Here is a 16,559-nt window from a genome sequence, read left to right on the forward strand (position 1 = left end):
AGTGCTCACACCTGTAATCCTAGCTACTTAGGAGGCTGAGATCTTGGATCGCAGTTCAAAGACAGCCCAGGCACTGAAGTCTGTGAGACTCTTACCTCCAATTAACCACCGGAAAACCAAAAGTGGTGTTGTGGCTCAAAGTGGTAGAATGCTAGCCTTGAGCTGAAGAGCTCAGGGATAGCACCCAGGCCCAGAGTTCAAGCCTCAGGACCAACAAAGAAAGAAAGAGAGAGAGAGAGAGAGAGGGAGAGGGAGAAGGAAAGGGAAAGGAAAGGGAAGGAGGAAAGGAAAGGAAGAGGCAGTTTTTCCCTTCTATTTAAGTTTCTTTAACATTGTATGACCTTATATAGTTAAACAATGCTTGGCAGACTCCTGCATCCTGAGTCCTGTTATTATGTCCACAGTTCTAACATAGTATGTTTGACACCAAGTCAATGTTGATAGAACAGTAACTTATATAATAAGCCACAATTTCTCTTTAAGGCGAGATGATCCTTATTGGAGCGAGAATAAAAAGTTATCTCTAGATACAGATGCGCGATTCAGCCATGGCTCAGACTACTCCCGCCAACAGAACAGATTTAATGATTTTGATCACCGGGAGAGGGGCAGATTTCCTGAGAGCTCAGCGGTTCAGACTTCATCTTTTGAAAGGTAAGTAGGTACACAGCAGAATCTTGTGTTTGGTATGTGAGTCCTCGCTGGCCACGACTGGTTTTCTATTGAAATAGTAACGGAAGAAGCACAGAATCAGATCTGAGTGCTTACAATGAAATGTAGATTTCATATGGCTTTGGTTTTTGTCAATGAGAATGTTTTTTTTTTTGGCCAGTCCTGGGCTTGAGCTCAGGGCCTGAGTGCCACTTCTGGCACTTCTCAGCACCACTTCTGGCTTTTTTCTATGTATGTAGTACGGAGGAATCGAACCCCAATCTTCGTGCATGCTAGACAAGCAAACTCCCGGCTCGGTTTTGTATTTTTAAATGAATTACAGAGACCTAGAATGAAGTTCAGTAGAGTTAGTTCTCTCTTGTTACCCCTGAAACTAAGTGGGTTACTGCCAGCTGTGGGTGTGCTGTTTGCAACAGCACATGGTTCAGGTTGGAGGTGTCTTCAGTGTTTGGTATTATTTCTCATGGTTGCTAAGAAAACCTTTATGCCAGTTACTTAGCTCAGTGTATGGATGACTTATATCATCCCTATGGAACTTTTCGGTAAGGAAAGTCTCATGATTGTAGCTTCCCAGGAACCAAATGAAGGTGACTGAGGGCCGCTAAGTGTTTCTTCTCATCCATAGACGGGAACGCTTCGTGGCGCAAAGTGAAGGGAAGAAAGCACGACCAATTACACGAAGAGAAGACCCAAGCTTTGAAAGGTATCCCAAAAGCTTCAGTGATTCCCGAAGAAATGAGCCTCCACCACCCAGAAATGACCTTCGAGAAGCTGATCGACGGGAGGTGCGAGGGGAGCGAGATGAGCGGCGCACAGTGATGATCCATGACCGGCCTGACCTTGCGCACCCCAGACATCCTCGAGAAGCCGGGCCCAACCCTTCCCGGCCCACTTCCTGGAAGAACGAAGGAAGCATGGCAGCCGACAAGCGGGAATCCAGGTATTGGTGTGCAGCTTTGTCCTCCTGTGCTGGTTAATACATTTGGGCTGAAAAAGATGGCAATGAACCTTTGGTGGTTTTTGTTTGGTTTTCTTGACCAGAGTTGACAGGCCAGAACGGTCAGGGAGAGAAGTATCAGGACACAGCGTTCGAGGGGCTCCCCCTGGGAGCCGCAGCAATGCTTCAGGCTACGGAAGCCGAGAGGGAGACAGAGGCGTCATCTCAGAACGAGGAAGTGGAGCCCAGGTGAGGGCTGGGGAAGGGGATCTGTCAGCTCTCCCAGAGTGAATTCAGAGCACCTAGGAGAGGCCCAGAATGCATTAGTCTGTAAGGCTGTGTTAGTCTGTAAGCTGTTACGCCAGTGTCTTCTATGGGGTAAAGGCATCACCTGCAGATGGATGTCACAGCTCAGCAGGTCCCCCCTTGGCTCTAAGATGGCTTCCTTTCATGCAGACTGCTTTTTATCTTCATGGACATAGCCTCATGTAACAGCTGTGGCACTGACGAGTAGTGTGTGAAATCAACGTTTCTTCTCCTGGGTCTCAATGCTGTTGGCATATGGTGCTGCCAGGCTGCCACATACCTCACACTGCTAGGTGTTAAGGCCAACAAGTATTGTGAAAGTACTGGCAGGTGTAGAACCAGAAATGTCGCTGGAGTCACTTTCTCCATGCCTGCCTGAAGCTTGCCACAGGACTGAAATGTTCTGACTTATCTTCTTCTTATGCTCTTCTCAGCACTATCCCGAAGAACGACATGTTGTCGACCGCCACGGACGGGACACGAGTGGACCAAGGAAAGAGTGGCACGGTCCTCATTCTCAAGGACCTAGCTACCATGATGCAAGGCGAATGGGTGATGGCCGGGCGGGGGCAGGCCTGATCTCCCAGCATTCAAGGTACGTAGCTGCTGAGCTAAGGTCTTGATCCTCCCCCTGAACAGTTGCTGTCATTCCCAAGAGAGTGACTCACAACTAGCTAAAGCCTAGCTCTGCGCAAACATTTCCCTGAAGTAGCTCAGAGTCTGGGAGGGATTCTGTGCACACAACTGATTCTAATTAGTTCATTTGTGGTTTTTGTTCTGCTTTTTGCCAGTCCTGAGGCTTGAATTTGGGGTCTAGATACTTTGAGGGTTTTTTTGCTTAAGGTTAGTGCACTACTACTTGAGCTACAGATCTGGTTGGTTTGTTTGTTTGTTTTCCTGGGGGTTTTTTTTTGCTTTTTGTTTTTATTTTTGCCAGTCCCTGAACTTTTAACTCAGGGCCTGAATACTGTTCTTGGGCGCTTTGCTCAAGACTAGTGCTTTGCCACTTAAGCCTCAGCACCACTTCCACCTTTCTTATGTGTGTATAACCTGGCTCTTCGTGCATGCTAGGCAAGCACTCCACCACTAGGCCAAACTCCAGGCCCTGTTTCTAGCTTTTTTTTTTTTTTAACTGGTTAACTAGAAACTAATGTCCCACATTTTCCTGCTCAGACTGGCTTTGAACCATGATCTTCAGTTCTCAGCCTCTTGAATAGCTAGGATTATATATGCGAGCCACTAGTGCCCCAGTGCGTTTGTTCTTAATCATAAATTAATTGAAGTTCCTGCAAATGGGACTTCAAACCAATACCCACATGTATGTCTGTGTGGCAGAGTCAAGGTCATTTTGTCCATGACTGAACAGCCCTAAAATTCTTGGGAAGAAGAAACCAGCGGGAGAGATACGTTGTTTCCTGTTTTCAAAATAACTACTAATACTTAGTTAACCTAAAGCTGACTCCTAAGCAGCCTCCTAAAGCTAACCTAAGTCCCTCCCTTGTCTTTCCTTCCTTCCCTTCCCTGTCTTGACAGGAGATGCTGGCGTCCACTGCCCTCTCTTACCTGTCATAGAGTCAAGGTCATAGACAAACTCATTCTCCTACTGTTTCAGACCTTCATGTCCCCACGTGTCACATGTTGCCTTTAGCCACCAACCGCCTCATTCTCCTCTGCTGTAGAAGCATGAGCCTTTTTTTTTTTTCCCCTGAACCTGGGAGCTGTTCCTGAGCTCTTCAGCTTAAGATTACTGCCCTACCCCTGGAGTCAAGCACCACTTCCAGTTTTCTAGTGGTTAGTTGGAGACAAGAGTCTTGGTCTTTAGTGCCTGGCTGACTTCGAACTGAGATCCTCAGATTTCAGCTTCCTGAGTAGTTAGGATTATAATCTTAAGTCAGTGGCATGCCCCCGGCTAAACATGAGCTGTTTTAGCTTTAGTCCTGCCATAGATTTTATATAAAATAGCTGTCCCTTTTCTACACTCAGCTTCCAGGTGCTCTTCCAAAGCCAGTCTAGGTCACAGGATCCTGGTATTCAAGGTTTATTTCCTGTAGTCTGTTGTACTTACTGTTTTGTATGGGATTTTTGTGGGGGGGGGGATTGGGGTGGGGGGTGTTAGTTGTGAGGCTAGAATTCAGGTCCTGAGTTCCTTTTGTTCAAGGCTAGTGCTCTACTGCCTTGAGCCATAGCTCTACTTCTGTTTTTTGAGTAGTTCCTTGGAGATATGAGTCTCATGGACTTTCCTCCCCAGGCTGGTTTTGAACTGTGATCCTCAGATCTCTGTTTCCTGAGTAGTGAGGATTACAGGCTTGAGCCGCCAGTACCTGGCTCATCATGGGTTTTTTTTGTTGTTGTTGTTTGTTTGTTTGTTTGTTTAATAACAGTCGTGAGCATTGTCCTTGGGCTTTTTTTTTTTTTTTTTTTTTTTTGCCAGTCCTGGGCTTGAGCTCAGGGCCTGAGCACTGTCCTTGGACTTTCTCAAGGCTAGAGCTCTACCACTTGAGCCTCAGCACCACTTCCGGCTTTTTCTATGTATGTGGTACCGAGGAATCGAACCTGGGTCTTCATGCATGCTAGGCAAGCACTTGAACCAGTAGGCCAAACTCCCGGCCCTTTTTTTTTTTGGTGTGTCATAGGGCTTGAACTGGACCTGGACACACTGTCCCTGAACTCTTCAACTCAAGGCTACCAGCCTACCCTTGAGCCAAGCCCCACTTCCCATTTTCTAGTGGTTAATATGTATGTGGTACCAAGGAATGAAACCCGGGTCTTCGTGCATGCTAGGCAAGCACTCTACCACTAGGCCAAACTCCCGGCCCTTATCATGTGCTTTTATCTTCTAGTTTTTCCAGGGTCTTGGGGCAACATTGGTCTATTTTCTGTCATTCTAACATGTCCTCTGCTGCATTATGCAGGTAGAATTCAAAAGTAATTTCTGATAAGTCTTTTGTGAGTGGGAGGCTCTAGCATAAAGCAAGATCTGCTCAGGTCCCATCTTGCCAGAGTCCCATCTGCAGAGGTTCTGTGTATGCAGTGGTCTGTGAAGTGGGATGAAGCAAGTGATCCAGAGGCGAGGGGGCAAGGAGAATCATGAGATGAGTGCAGCGTTCCCTGGGATATATAGCAAGCACACCCATAATGCTTCCAAGGCCAACCAAGTCCCCAGCTGAAAAATAGCCAAAGCAGATGAAGTGGGGTGAGGCCTGAGTACAAGAGCTCGTGCATCGGCACCAGTTCCCCCAGGGGAAAGGGGGAAGGAAAAGAAGCTAGCCCAGAATTTACATGTCTAACAACTTCTGGGTGGCACTGAGATTTTGGTGCACGTTTTGTGAGGCATTGCTGTATTGTGGCCCGTCCCTTTCATGTCTCCCAGCAAATGTGTGGACTGGCTGCCCTCGCTTTTTCTGCCGGGGTTGATGGGCTTGCTCACCTCCACTACGGTGCTGGCTTCCAGCCAAGGCAGCGTTGGGGTGGTGACACCTCACAGAACTGTGGTCGAGCGCGGGTGATAACATTCCAAGAACAGAGCCGTGTTTGGCAAACGGAAACGTGAATAGGTGTTTGCTTTGCTGCAGTATACTTCATTTTCTGACATTCTTTTTCTTTGAACTCCTTTCCAGTAATGCATCTCCAATTAATAGAATTGTACAAATCAGTGGTAATTCCTTGCCTAGAGGAAGTGGCTCTGGATTTAAGCCATTTAAGAGTGGACCTCCGAGGAGATTTTGAAGATGAGTACTCTCCCATGGTTTCAAGATAATTTATTGAAGCTTCACTTGACTACTTACGAAGAGAACCTCTGGCCGCTCAAGAATTCTGTCCATGTTCTTCTTCTTTTTTTTTTTTTTCTTTTATAAAAAATTTAACATGATTGCTTTTCTCAATGTAGAGATGATGTTTGGATAGTTCTGTTGTAACTTTTCATAGTTTTGTGTACCATTCAACTTTTTTTGTTCCCCTGCAGCACCAACAACACATTTGGCAAGAAGGAAGGGAAGTGTGTGGGTAGTTTATCAGCCTGTGCTAGTGGGTTACTGTGCAGCCGTAGGTCTGTGGTAGCAGGCTCTCGAGTTTCTCATCCTCAAGCGTTTCAGCCTTCATTTTAAAGGCTGATGAAGCTAAAGAAGTCTGCCATGTAAATCTTAGAAGATGGTTTCTGCATTTGAGTATTATGTAACCTATTTTTGCAGAAGGTACTGTTACATGAAGTACATCTGTGTATCTTGTTTCAAAGAAAATGTAACCTTTTTTTGAAATAAACCTTCCTATTCTGTATAGTTGCTAAGGTGTTGAGAAGCTTTTTAATTGTAAATTGAGAACAATTTTCAGATTAGGGTAGCAGCACATTTTTGTCAGGCTCGCATGGTATGAAACCAAACAGAAGAATGAAATCTTGGTCCTGAGCTTTGTATCTTGAGGTTTTTTTTTCTCTTTTTCTTTTCTTTCTTTCTTGCTTTTTTTCTTCCCAGACTGAGATGTGCAGGTAAGTGCACTTTTCAGCTGATCTGCACTGTTCAGTGGATGAATTCCATCTCTGGGAATTGTATGGGTATTAAGGTTTCCATATTCCCAACTATGTTGAGAAGTGGAAAACAAACAAACAAACCCAGATTCTAGATTGGTGAATCAGTTGGGTTTTGTAAATACTTGTATGTGGAAAGACATTGTTGTCTTTTTGTGAAAATAAAGGTCCACACCTCAAGTGTATGTGTCTTTGTTCAGCAGGTCTTGGTTGTGGTTCTTAGAGAATAAAAATGTCACTTTATCTCATGGGCTGGTAGCACAGTCAGTTGCAAGGTTAGTCTGAGATCCCGTGGTATGAGTTTCTTAGGTTTTTGTTTGTTTTTTTTTTTCTTAAACTCGGGGTCTTGGGCTTTCCTCAAGGCTTGAGCTCTACTACTTGAGTCACAGCACCACTTCAGGCTTTTTTTCCTATGTATTGTGGTACTGAGGAATCGAACCCAGGTCTTGGTGCATGCTAGGCAAGCACTCTCCCACTAGGCTGAATTCCCAGCCTTCTAAGGCATCTTTTCTGGGAAAGCCATTTGTGGCAAACACCAAGTCTTTCCTGAAAGTGTCCCCATCTCCTTATAGAGTCAATGATAAGCAGTCCCCATGGTATTTCCTGGTGTTTAGTGTGATGCCCTGGCTCAAGCCCCAGGACTGGCACAAAAAGGGGAAAAAAAGTATTTGGCGAGGCCAATTGTACAGTGGCATATAATCTAAAATCCAGTTTGAGGCAGAACCACAGAGTCTTAGCCTACTCCATGTAGAGCCTGTCTCAAAACCAAACACAACAAAAACATGAGAAGGGGTATCAATGTGCGAGAAGTAATGCACCTACAACCTGCCGAATGTAACTGTAACCCCTCTATACATTGTCCTGACAATAAAAGGAAAAAAAACCCCACAAAATCTCTTTGAAAGCCTGGATTAAGGGAGGACTTGCCCAACATGCCAGAGGGCACAGCATTCAATCCCCAGCATTAGCACCAAAAATAAAAATCTTTACACCTTCAGAGAAGGGTTGCAGATTATGTAATTGTTTCTATCAAATGCTGGTCTAAGTATTCCTATAGTTACTGCCTATGTAAGTGAATTGGCCAACTCTCCACCCTTAGTGAAAAGTTGCTTAATAAGATGGAAGTACATAGCAGAAAGACTGATCTAAATATCAAAGTTTATTGAAATAAAATATAATCTATAATAAAAAATACTACAGGTGTTATTCACTGGTTACAGTTTTTAAGTATATTAACAAAACACTTTAACCCAACAAGGACACTCTATTTGTGGTACAGCAACACATAAGTTTTGCTTAATACTGAATAATTTCATTAGAAGTGTATTATACTTTCCCATCTATTCAATATCTCTTTTTAGGAATATCTTCCAAAAGTGAAACTTTTGAAACTTAAGATAAACATTTTAAAGTAGGGTTAGCATAATTAGTTTTCAAAACAAATTTATTCCATAGAAATCAGTTCAACCCTAAGTTGGAATATTTATTCAAACATGTATTTCAATGTTTTTTTTTTTCCTGTTAGTATTAGAGTTGGTATTTTTCTTTTTTTTTTTTTTTTTTTGCCAGTCCTGAGCTTGGGCTCGAGGCTTGAGCACTGCCCTTGGGCTTTCTCAAGGCTAGAGCTCTACCACTTGAGCCTCAGCACCATTTCTGGCTTTTTTCTATGTTTGTACCAAGGAATTGAACCCGGGTCTTTGTGCATGCTAGGCAAGCACTCTATCACTAGGCCAAACTCCCAGCCAAGTTGGTATTTTTTAACTTCAATTAAAGCTGGTCATAAAGTAAAACATTTCAGAAGCAGAGAGGGTACTTAATACCCTTAAGCAAGAGAAAGGAAGAGCAAAAGATTGAAGAAACTCCATTTATTTTCAATCAGCCACTTTGGCCTGGTACACAGATCAATATGTCACGACAAATTCTTAAACCAATGAATCTGACTGAAGTGGAGGAAGAGAACATTTCTATTTTCTTGCTGTTTTTCAAGAGTATAACTTTTCAGAAGTCATTTCTCCCTTGTATGTGCTCTTCCCCAAAAGACCAGTCAACCACGTCTGCTCAGACCAAGAGAAGAGATTTGTGTGCAGCATTAAGCAGTGCCCTATGAGACAGCCAGGTTATTCTGACAACAGTTCTACATGTGAGGAAAATTGCCTTTTAACAAACGCCATGGGGAGGCTTTTTAAAGTCACATTTTTTAAGTCTGTAAAGCTAGAATATACTAAGTACCCTGGAGCGGGGGTGGGAAAGTTATTCCATGCAACTAATACATGGAAAAGAACCATAACAAAACTGGAGACATGATTCTTAAAAATCAAATACCAATTGCAGTCTTAAAATTGTAACTTCTGGGTAAGGCATTTCTATTCACAATGTAGACAGGTGACTGCTTTATGGGGATTTTTAACTACTTGAAGCTATACAATACTACTAGAATTGAAGTAGCCAAGATTACCTTCTCATTTCTATTTGTGTATCCTCGTCTCTCAGAGTAAAATACTATAGTACAGTTTTCCTAAATTGCCAATGACAAAAGATTTGAATAAACATTTACAGTTAATATTAGACTTCAGTTTTGTTATTTTTGCCACTAACTGGGATGTCATACCCCCAAAAGTATCCCACAGACAAGTACAAATGTCTTCCTTTCTCAGGAAAATACAACAAAGTTGAAATTGAGGCAATAGTGAAAAATTTTTACCCTGTTAAGATTTTCTTGAGCTCAGAAGACAGTAATTAGAAACTGGAATCACTCCCGTAAAAAATATATATATGCATCAACAGGAAAAACACCAGGATTAAGTCAGACATGCATGAATTAAAGTTTAGATGGGCCTTCAAAATAAGCTTGCCAGCATCCTACCATCAGCTCTCTGGTTTTGTTCTGAAGCCTTTAAAAATCTAGCTGCTTTTTTTTTTTTTTTGGTCGTCGGGGTTAGACCTGGGCACTGTCCCTGAGTGAGCTCTCCAGCTCAAGGCTACCTACCACTCTACCACATGAGCCACAAAGCCACTTCTGGTGGTTAATTGGAGATAAGAGTCTCACAGACTTTGTGCCCGGGCTGACTTTGAACCACCACCCTCAGATCTCAGCTTCCTGAGTAGCTAGGATTACAGGAATGAGCCACAGGTGTGCCTGGCTGGCTTAGTGGGTTTTTTTGTTTTGTTTTTTAAGCACCATCTGAGATACCTCCAATTCCTCAATAAGACAAAAAAACAGGGCCAGGAGTTTGGTCTAGTGGTAGAGTGCTTGCTTAGCATGCACGATTCCTCGGTACCACATACATAGAGCCGGAAGTGGTGCTGAGGCTCAAGTGGTAGAGCTCTAGCCTTGAGAAAAACCAAGACCAGTGCTAAGGCCCTGAGCCCAAGCCCAGGACTGGAAGTGAAGAACTGGTATTCCAATGACCTCTTTATAACTTTGAGTCAGTGTTTCAAAGGAACTTAAATTGCACCGGATCAAATTAAGATTTTGCACTAAAAAAATGGCAACAACAAAAACTTTTAAATCATTTAAACAGCTAAATGATGGTATTTGAGAAACCTATGTCAGTTACACACAGGCAAAGCTGAGCTTTGTCCTTTAACAATAACCTGACAGCACTGTACTTTATTCCCTGGGGGAAAAGACAATTCATTTACATTCAGATATAAAAATGATATGAAAAAGTACGTTTTAAGTGCTTTTAAGACTTCCAGACACACAATTTTGACATAGCCCAACACAAAAGCAAATTCAAAATACATCTTGGGAAAACATGATGCCATACTCAAAGATAATTCGACAAATCACAGCATTTAGGAGAAAAAAAAAAGTCATTGGCCTCCAAAAGCCTGCGCTTCCTAGAATGAAGGACGCATTATGTTCGTGATCATTTTAAGTAACAGTGCCCAAGTTAATGCCTGCTAGGGATACAAAGTGAGCAAGCAAAGGGAGGGGAGAGGACGATAGCAAATCCAGGAGCAGAATGCCTGCCTATGGAAAGAATGAAATGGTGATTCCACATTCAGATAGTAAGTTGTGTCCCCAAAGCAGTAGTAGGGGAAACAAATAGTACATAATGGTTTAAAATAACTGGTCCAATGAATAAGAAAGCTAAGCAGAATGTAGGCAATCTGCTATTAGCTTTTTTCTTAAGAAAAATTCAAGTAAGTGATATGTTGGTGGTTAAGGAAATTCTTGCCTTCCTCTCTACCCCCAGACTTTAGGAGATGAAGCAGATGCTTCTTAAGCTAACCTGAGGACAGAGACCACAAACATTCTTCCCTCTATCAATTGTTTTCTAGTCTTAAGATATAGTCCACAGTAGCTGAGTTCATGATTCACTGCAAACAGGATGCTTACTGGTTTGGTGTGAATGAAAACGGCAAATGGCTTCAGTCAGCTAAATCTCTGATACTAATTTTCTTAGCCAGGCCACAAACAAGAAGTACAAGGAAGAACTCACAAATATAATACAGGGTAAGTTGTTGAATGTAAAGAAATAATGAAACAAGATCTATTTTAAAATCTACACTTATAAAATCAGTGAAATAAGTGATGCTGAATGAAAGCCAGTGTCTAGGCCTAAGATCATGGTACAGATACAAGGGTAGGCAGCCAGCCATGCAGAGCCAATACACAGCCATTGTACAGCTAACGTATAGCAGACACAGCTGTACCCACCATGCCACTGGGTGTGAATACATGTATGGCATTGTTTCTTCCTTCCTTTCTGATTTTAACAGGGCTGGGATTGAACCCAGACCCTCATGCATGCTAGGCAAGCATGATACACCCCCAGCTTGTATGTGTATGACTCACATTTAGTACAAGTATCCAGACGTTTGAAGAATTTAATACAAGGAACAGAACCTTGCTTAAGAAACACACACTACCATAAGGCTTGCAAGTACTGGAAAAGCTACCAAATCCCAGCAGTGTTGATATAATGGGATTAGGCATGAAGACACATTTCCTATTTTCAACAAAGATTGGTTACTAATGCTTAGGGAATACGCTTTGAAGCAAGATGCACAGTAACCACACTGCTCACTTTTGCTAGTTCTATCAGCAACAAGCCTGTCATCTAGTCTATACACACTACCAACATGTTTCAATTCTAATTTCTGCTAGCACTATATACATAACTTCAAGTATTATAAAAAGGTTTAAAATATCCCTATGAATTCCTATGTGCCCAAACCAGCAATGAAATGCCTGAATGTATGTTGTGACCTTGAGCAAAATATAAGAAAATAAAAGACACATCAGCTCTAAACCCTTTGTAACCGCCAAGGACAGGAAGGCAGTATCTGAGATATTGTTTTGTTTTAATAGACTTAAACATTTAATTTTTCCCCATAATAATCAAAGCAATCTTTTATTACTCTTGAATTCCAGGAATGTAATGAAGTCTGACTTAGAAATGGAACGTAGAAAAAGACTGAATTAACAAACATGGCACATTTGTTTGAATTTTCTAAGTATTGACAGACATCTATTTATCTGGTAGCAGCATTGCTGGTTTTGAGTGAGGTTTTGTTTTTGTGGGTTTTTTCCCCAAGAAAGAATAAAGAATGGCGGGATTATCTTTAGAATGGTGTAAAATAGTAAATAATGGATAATTATGCAAAATATGCCTCAAATACGTCTTTTTATTAAGGTTCATTTAGTTTTTAAAATGAAAATAGAATCACTAGTATCTGGCTCTGGGAAAAGATAAATGTTTTTGTCTTCAACCAGTGTCAAGAGTAAACTTGGGTTGATGTCAAAGGACAGTTTTGATTACCAAAGGACATATATTTTGGATTATAATGAAAAGACTCATGAAATACTTGCTCTCCAAGTTTTATGCCCACACAGGTACTCTGGTGATTTATCATGGTGGATAGGAAATTCGAAGAAATACCAACTTATACAACACCCACAGACATGTGATATAGAAAGATACAAAAGATACAATTTATCCCTGCATTTTTTTCCCTTAGCATATCCTTTCCATAAAAAAGACATTATTTGTTACATATGCTCATCCTGTAAGTGGTTTTGGGTCATAGAGAAAGTTAATACAGCTCAAAGAGATCTAGACCACATTTTGCTTAGTCCTTGTTACCCCAAGACAAGAAATAGTCTTCACCTGGTTGTTCAGATTAGGATATACTTAAACAGACTAACTAAGTTATTGAATGTAAATCACACAGCTACTGGCAGCAGCAGCAATAGTCCTTTTTTTTTAAATGACCAAAACAAACTTTAAATACAAAGCATATAAAAGGGACTATTAAGGATAGTTTTCCAAACTATATCTAGAAATACAGGAAAAATCTGTCTTGCCTCATAATAAAGTTAAATAAATATTCTTTCTTACTCCTATAAACACTAGTAAGATATTTTAGGTTTATTTGGTTCTCATAAGTTAAAAAATATGATTGCTTTTACATAATTTCTTCCAAATTCATGTCTACTCCATGATTCTTATTAATATTCTTTTGTTAGAATCAGATTATCCCTCTCTTTTAGAAATGTGCTTTTTGTTTGAATACATATATGTAATTTTATAGCAATAAACATGATTAAAATTTAAGGTTCAAGGTAATTCTAGAAAAAGGTAGACAATGAACTATCTGCTTTCCTACTTTGTCTTTCCAGGCCAGGACACCTGGCCCCTCACCTACCCAGCATGAATAAATACAACAATGGATCAGCTTACCTATTTAAAGATTTCAAAATTCCTCAAAATTTTACACCACTAAGTCATTTAGATCTGACTTGGACAGGTTACAAGTATTAGTATGACATAATTTTCTGTTATTGGAAAAGAAATACAAATCTTAAATGTTTTTTCTATCTAAACTGAAACCAAGCTCCATGATCCAGTCTCATGATGAGATCTAAAATGTATAATACTAACAAAAGGTAAAGCTGCTAAAGGGCTGAACTAGTCCATTGTACAATCGAACAATTAATTATTCCTATTACCCTTCCTCTCATCCCTCCTGGCTTCTTAATTAGATCACAATTCAACATTGTAAAAATCTCAGAAACTATTGTGCTAATGTTTAGATTTCAGGAAGGAATCAGACTAAATGAATTACCTCAATTCAGTGTTAAAACAGAAGACAAATAGCTTACTAACTGATATGAGTTATGAATGTCACTATGACACACAAGTTGCTGTGATTTGCTTACTTGGCTACAAGTGCAGTATTTTTTCATGAATGACAACACACAGCGGTTTCCAACTTGTAACAAGAAACTCCAGCTCATAAAGAGTGTATTGTGTGACTTGAAAAAGTTTGATTGTAACAAAGTAACAACCTTTCCCCTGAAAAGCAGGAACAAAATCCTTTGGGAAGTCAGGCACAGACGGTATGGATCTGGATCGTTTTTCTTCCTCTCCTCCCCGCAGGTTCCTTTCTCAAGACATAGAGTGCTTCCAACAGAATCCAATGCTATAATCTTACAAAATGACACAGCTAGTTTTCTCCTTTTCTTTTTCTTTTTCCCGAGGTTCCTTTCGCTTCCGTTCACTATTTCCGGATTGTCTTGCACTGGATGGAGAGGCTTGTGCTGGCTGGCTCTGCTATGAAGGACAAACACAGGAAGAAGTTGGGGCAGCTTTGCCAAGGTTCATTCGGTTCTTAAGTCACAGGAGTGGAGAAGAAGATTTGGCAAATTGATTGGTTGTGTGGCAGGGAATGTGAATACCTTCCTCCAGATATAATAATTAATGTATTCCTTGCTCCAAATAAATGACATTTCAAATAAAAAAGATCACCTATCAGCTTAGAATTTAAGGAATGTTTGTGTTACAGTTCAAAAACTGTTAAAATGACTTTTGGTAATAGTTCTTTAAGATGTCATTAAATAAAATAATGAGGCCAGGAGTGTGGCCTAGTGGTAGAGTGCTTGCCTAGCATTCACAAAGCCCTGGTTCAATTCCTTGGTACCACATACACAGAAAAAGCTAGAAGTGGTGCTGTGGCTCAAGTGATGGAGCGCTAGCCTTGAGAAAGCTCAAGGACAGTGCCTAGGCCCTGAGTTCAAGGCTTAGGACTGGCAACAAACAAACAATAAACAGATCATAAAAGGAGAAAAAGAGAAACAGTCCTGATGCCTGCTAGTAGCTTTCAGGCTTTTAATCCTAGCTACTCTGGAGGCTGAGATCTAGAGGACCCAAAAGTCATCCTGGGCCAAGGGTTACTGAGACTCCACTTCAACTAATAAGCCAGCCATAGGTAGTAGGATTGCAGTCTGAAGCCAGCTCCAGGCAAAAAGAAAACGTGAGCTGATAAGGAAAAATAACTGAAGAGAGGCCTGGAGGAAGAGAATGGTTCGAGTGAGAAAGGATTGCAGGGAATGGCATAACTGGTAGAGTCCCTGTACCACAAAAAAGGGGAAGAGGATAGTTTTTCATTTAATAACATAGCCATGTAGCACTCATATTTTCAGCACTTAAAACACTGGGTGAGCTTGGTGCAGATAGCTCATGCTTGTAATCCTAAATACTCAGGAGGCTGGATCTAAGGATTACAGTTCAAAACCAGCTTGGGCAGAAATGTCCGTGAGACTCATTTCCAATTAACCACCAGAAAACTGGAAGTGGCACTGTGGCTCAAAGTGGAAGAGCACTAGCCTTGAACAAAAGGAAGCTTGGGGACAGCGCCCAGGCCCCGCATACACACACAAACTGAGTAAAGAGAAAGCAGACAAAGCTAAGCTTGCACACTGGGAAGTGCAGGAAATCGGGGCAGGGGCTGACCTTAGCTCTTCTTCCACAGGAAGGCTAGAGTTAGAGTTTCAGGACCCAAGGGTGTGTGCATGGGGGACGGGGTGGAGTGGGGGGAACAGGGAGCCACACACACATACATCCACAAAACTCCAGGCTCAAAAGAAAAGGAGCAAGGCAGACCCCTCAGGCTCACAGAGGAAGTACCTGTCCAAGGTCCTTGCTTTGTACCTCTGGGGGAACTTTTAAAATGAATGTGGAAATCTAGGCATTGGAATTTTGGGAAATAATTTGCATAAGTGAGAAATGTATTTGAAAAGCCACCTGCGGATGCCTTAACAGTTGGTTAGGTTTTTGGTTGGGAGAAGCATCTCGTTGGCAAAAGGAGCCCCACAGGAGCATGGTGTGGACTTGTACCTGGGCCTGCGTGGCCACAGCCGCTGCCTGCTCCTGCTCCTGGTAGTACTGGGAAGCGCGGCGGTCCTCCTCCTCCTGGAGCTTCTTGGCCAGTTCCAGGTCGCTGACGCCTTCCGGGATCTCCTCCCATGTGATTTCTTGGCTCTGCTGCTCTTGTTGTAGAGATAATGCCATGAGATAGTCCTGAGGAAGTGAAGTGTTACCAAGAACAGTGAATGCCAATACATTCGCTATTTCTCTAGCGCTTTGAAAATGGCTCTTTAAAAAAATGGAATTTGCAGAAAAACCAGGATATTGAAACAAATTCTAAGTATGTCCTTTAAGGAAGTACAGATTTATTTTGGTCATCCTATCACTGTGACAAATACTTCTGGACCTTATTTGAAATTGTTTCTAGAATCAGTAAATACTCAAAATTATACCACACAAGAAAAAAAGTAAGCATATAGTCTTTGCCTATAGTACCTGCACTGGGGAGGTGGAGGAAGGAGGTTGCAAATCAAAGACAACCCAGGCAGAAGTGATAGAGAGCCAGCCTTGTTAAAGAGTCAAGGGTGAGTGCAAGACCTTGAGCCCAAGCCCTAGCAATAGTACCAAACAGGAAAAAAAAAAAAAAAAAAAAGAAAAGTTGGGCTGGGAGTTTGGCCTAGTGGTAGAGTGCTTGCCTAGCATGCATGAAGACCCAGGTTCGATTCCTCGGTACCACATACACAGAAAAAAAGCCAGAAATGGTGCTAAGGCTCAAGTGGTAAAGCTCTAGCCTTGAGAAAGTCCAAGGACAGTGCTCAGGCCCTGAGCTTAAGCCCAGGACTGACAAAAAAAAAAAAAAAAGTTTCCCAAAGGTTCTCAGCTCTTCACACTCAGATGGTCCTGGACCTACCTTCTTCACTGTGTTCAGATATCAATTCATGCTCGCTAGTACTGGGGCCTGACCTCAAGCTTAGTGCTCACTCAACTTACTTGCTCAGCAGGTACTATACCATTTAAGTCATGATTC

The 16,559-nt window shown here is 41.8% G+C and overlaps 2 protein-coding genes across 12 annotated transcripts in view; one reads left to right on the forward strand and one right to left on the reverse strand.

Annotated features, from left to right (window-relative positions):
- The window catches only part of Sltm (SAFB like transcription modulator), a 48,360-nt gene extending 41,746 nt beyond the window's left edge, over positions 1 to 6,614 (forward strand). For all 10 annotated transcript variants that reach the window (XM_090358306.1, XM_090358307.1, XM_090358309.1 and 7 more), the window contains 5 exons: positions 484 to 654; positions 1,298 to 1,612; positions 1,714 to 1,858; positions 2,350 to 2,510; positions 5,533 to 6,614. In XM_090358306.1, coding sequence (XP_090214432.1) covers positions 484 to 654; positions 1,298 to 1,612; positions 1,714 to 1,858; positions 2,350 to 2,510; positions 5,533 to 5,641 — 901 coding nt within the window. In that variant the 3' untranslated portion in view covers positions 5,642 to 6,614. The remainder of the gene's footprint in view (positions 1 to 483; positions 655 to 1,297; positions 1,613 to 1,713; positions 1,859 to 2,349; positions 2,511 to 5,532) is intronic.
- Positions 6,615 to 10,919: 4,305 nt separating this feature from the next.
- Positions 10,920 to 16,559, reverse strand: part of Mindy2 (MINDY lysine 48 deubiquitinase 2) — a 37,018-nt gene continuing 31,378 nt past the window's right edge. The window contains exons 8-9 of one of the 2 annotated variants that reach the window (XM_090358317.1): positions 15,563 to 15,745; positions 10,920 to 13,996 (exon numbers count right to left, since the gene is read on the reverse strand). In XM_090358317.1, the coding sequence (XP_090214443.1) occupies positions 13,877 to 13,996; positions 15,563 to 15,745 (303 nt within the window). In that variant the 3' untranslated portion in view covers positions 10,920 to 13,876. Of the gene's footprint in view, positions 14,000 to 15,562; positions 15,746 to 16,559 lie in introns of both variants that reach the window. The other variant, XM_090358316.1, reaches the window with a different exon arrangement.

The sequence above is a fragment of the Megascapheus bottae genome, chromosome 25, assembly GCF_031878675.1.
Source record: "Megascapheus bottae isolate mThoBot1 chromosome 25, mThoBot2.hap1, whole genome shotgun sequence".
NCBI classification, from domain to species: domain Eukaryota; kingdom Metazoa; phylum Chordata; class Mammalia; order Rodentia; family Geomyidae; genus Megascapheus; species Megascapheus bottae.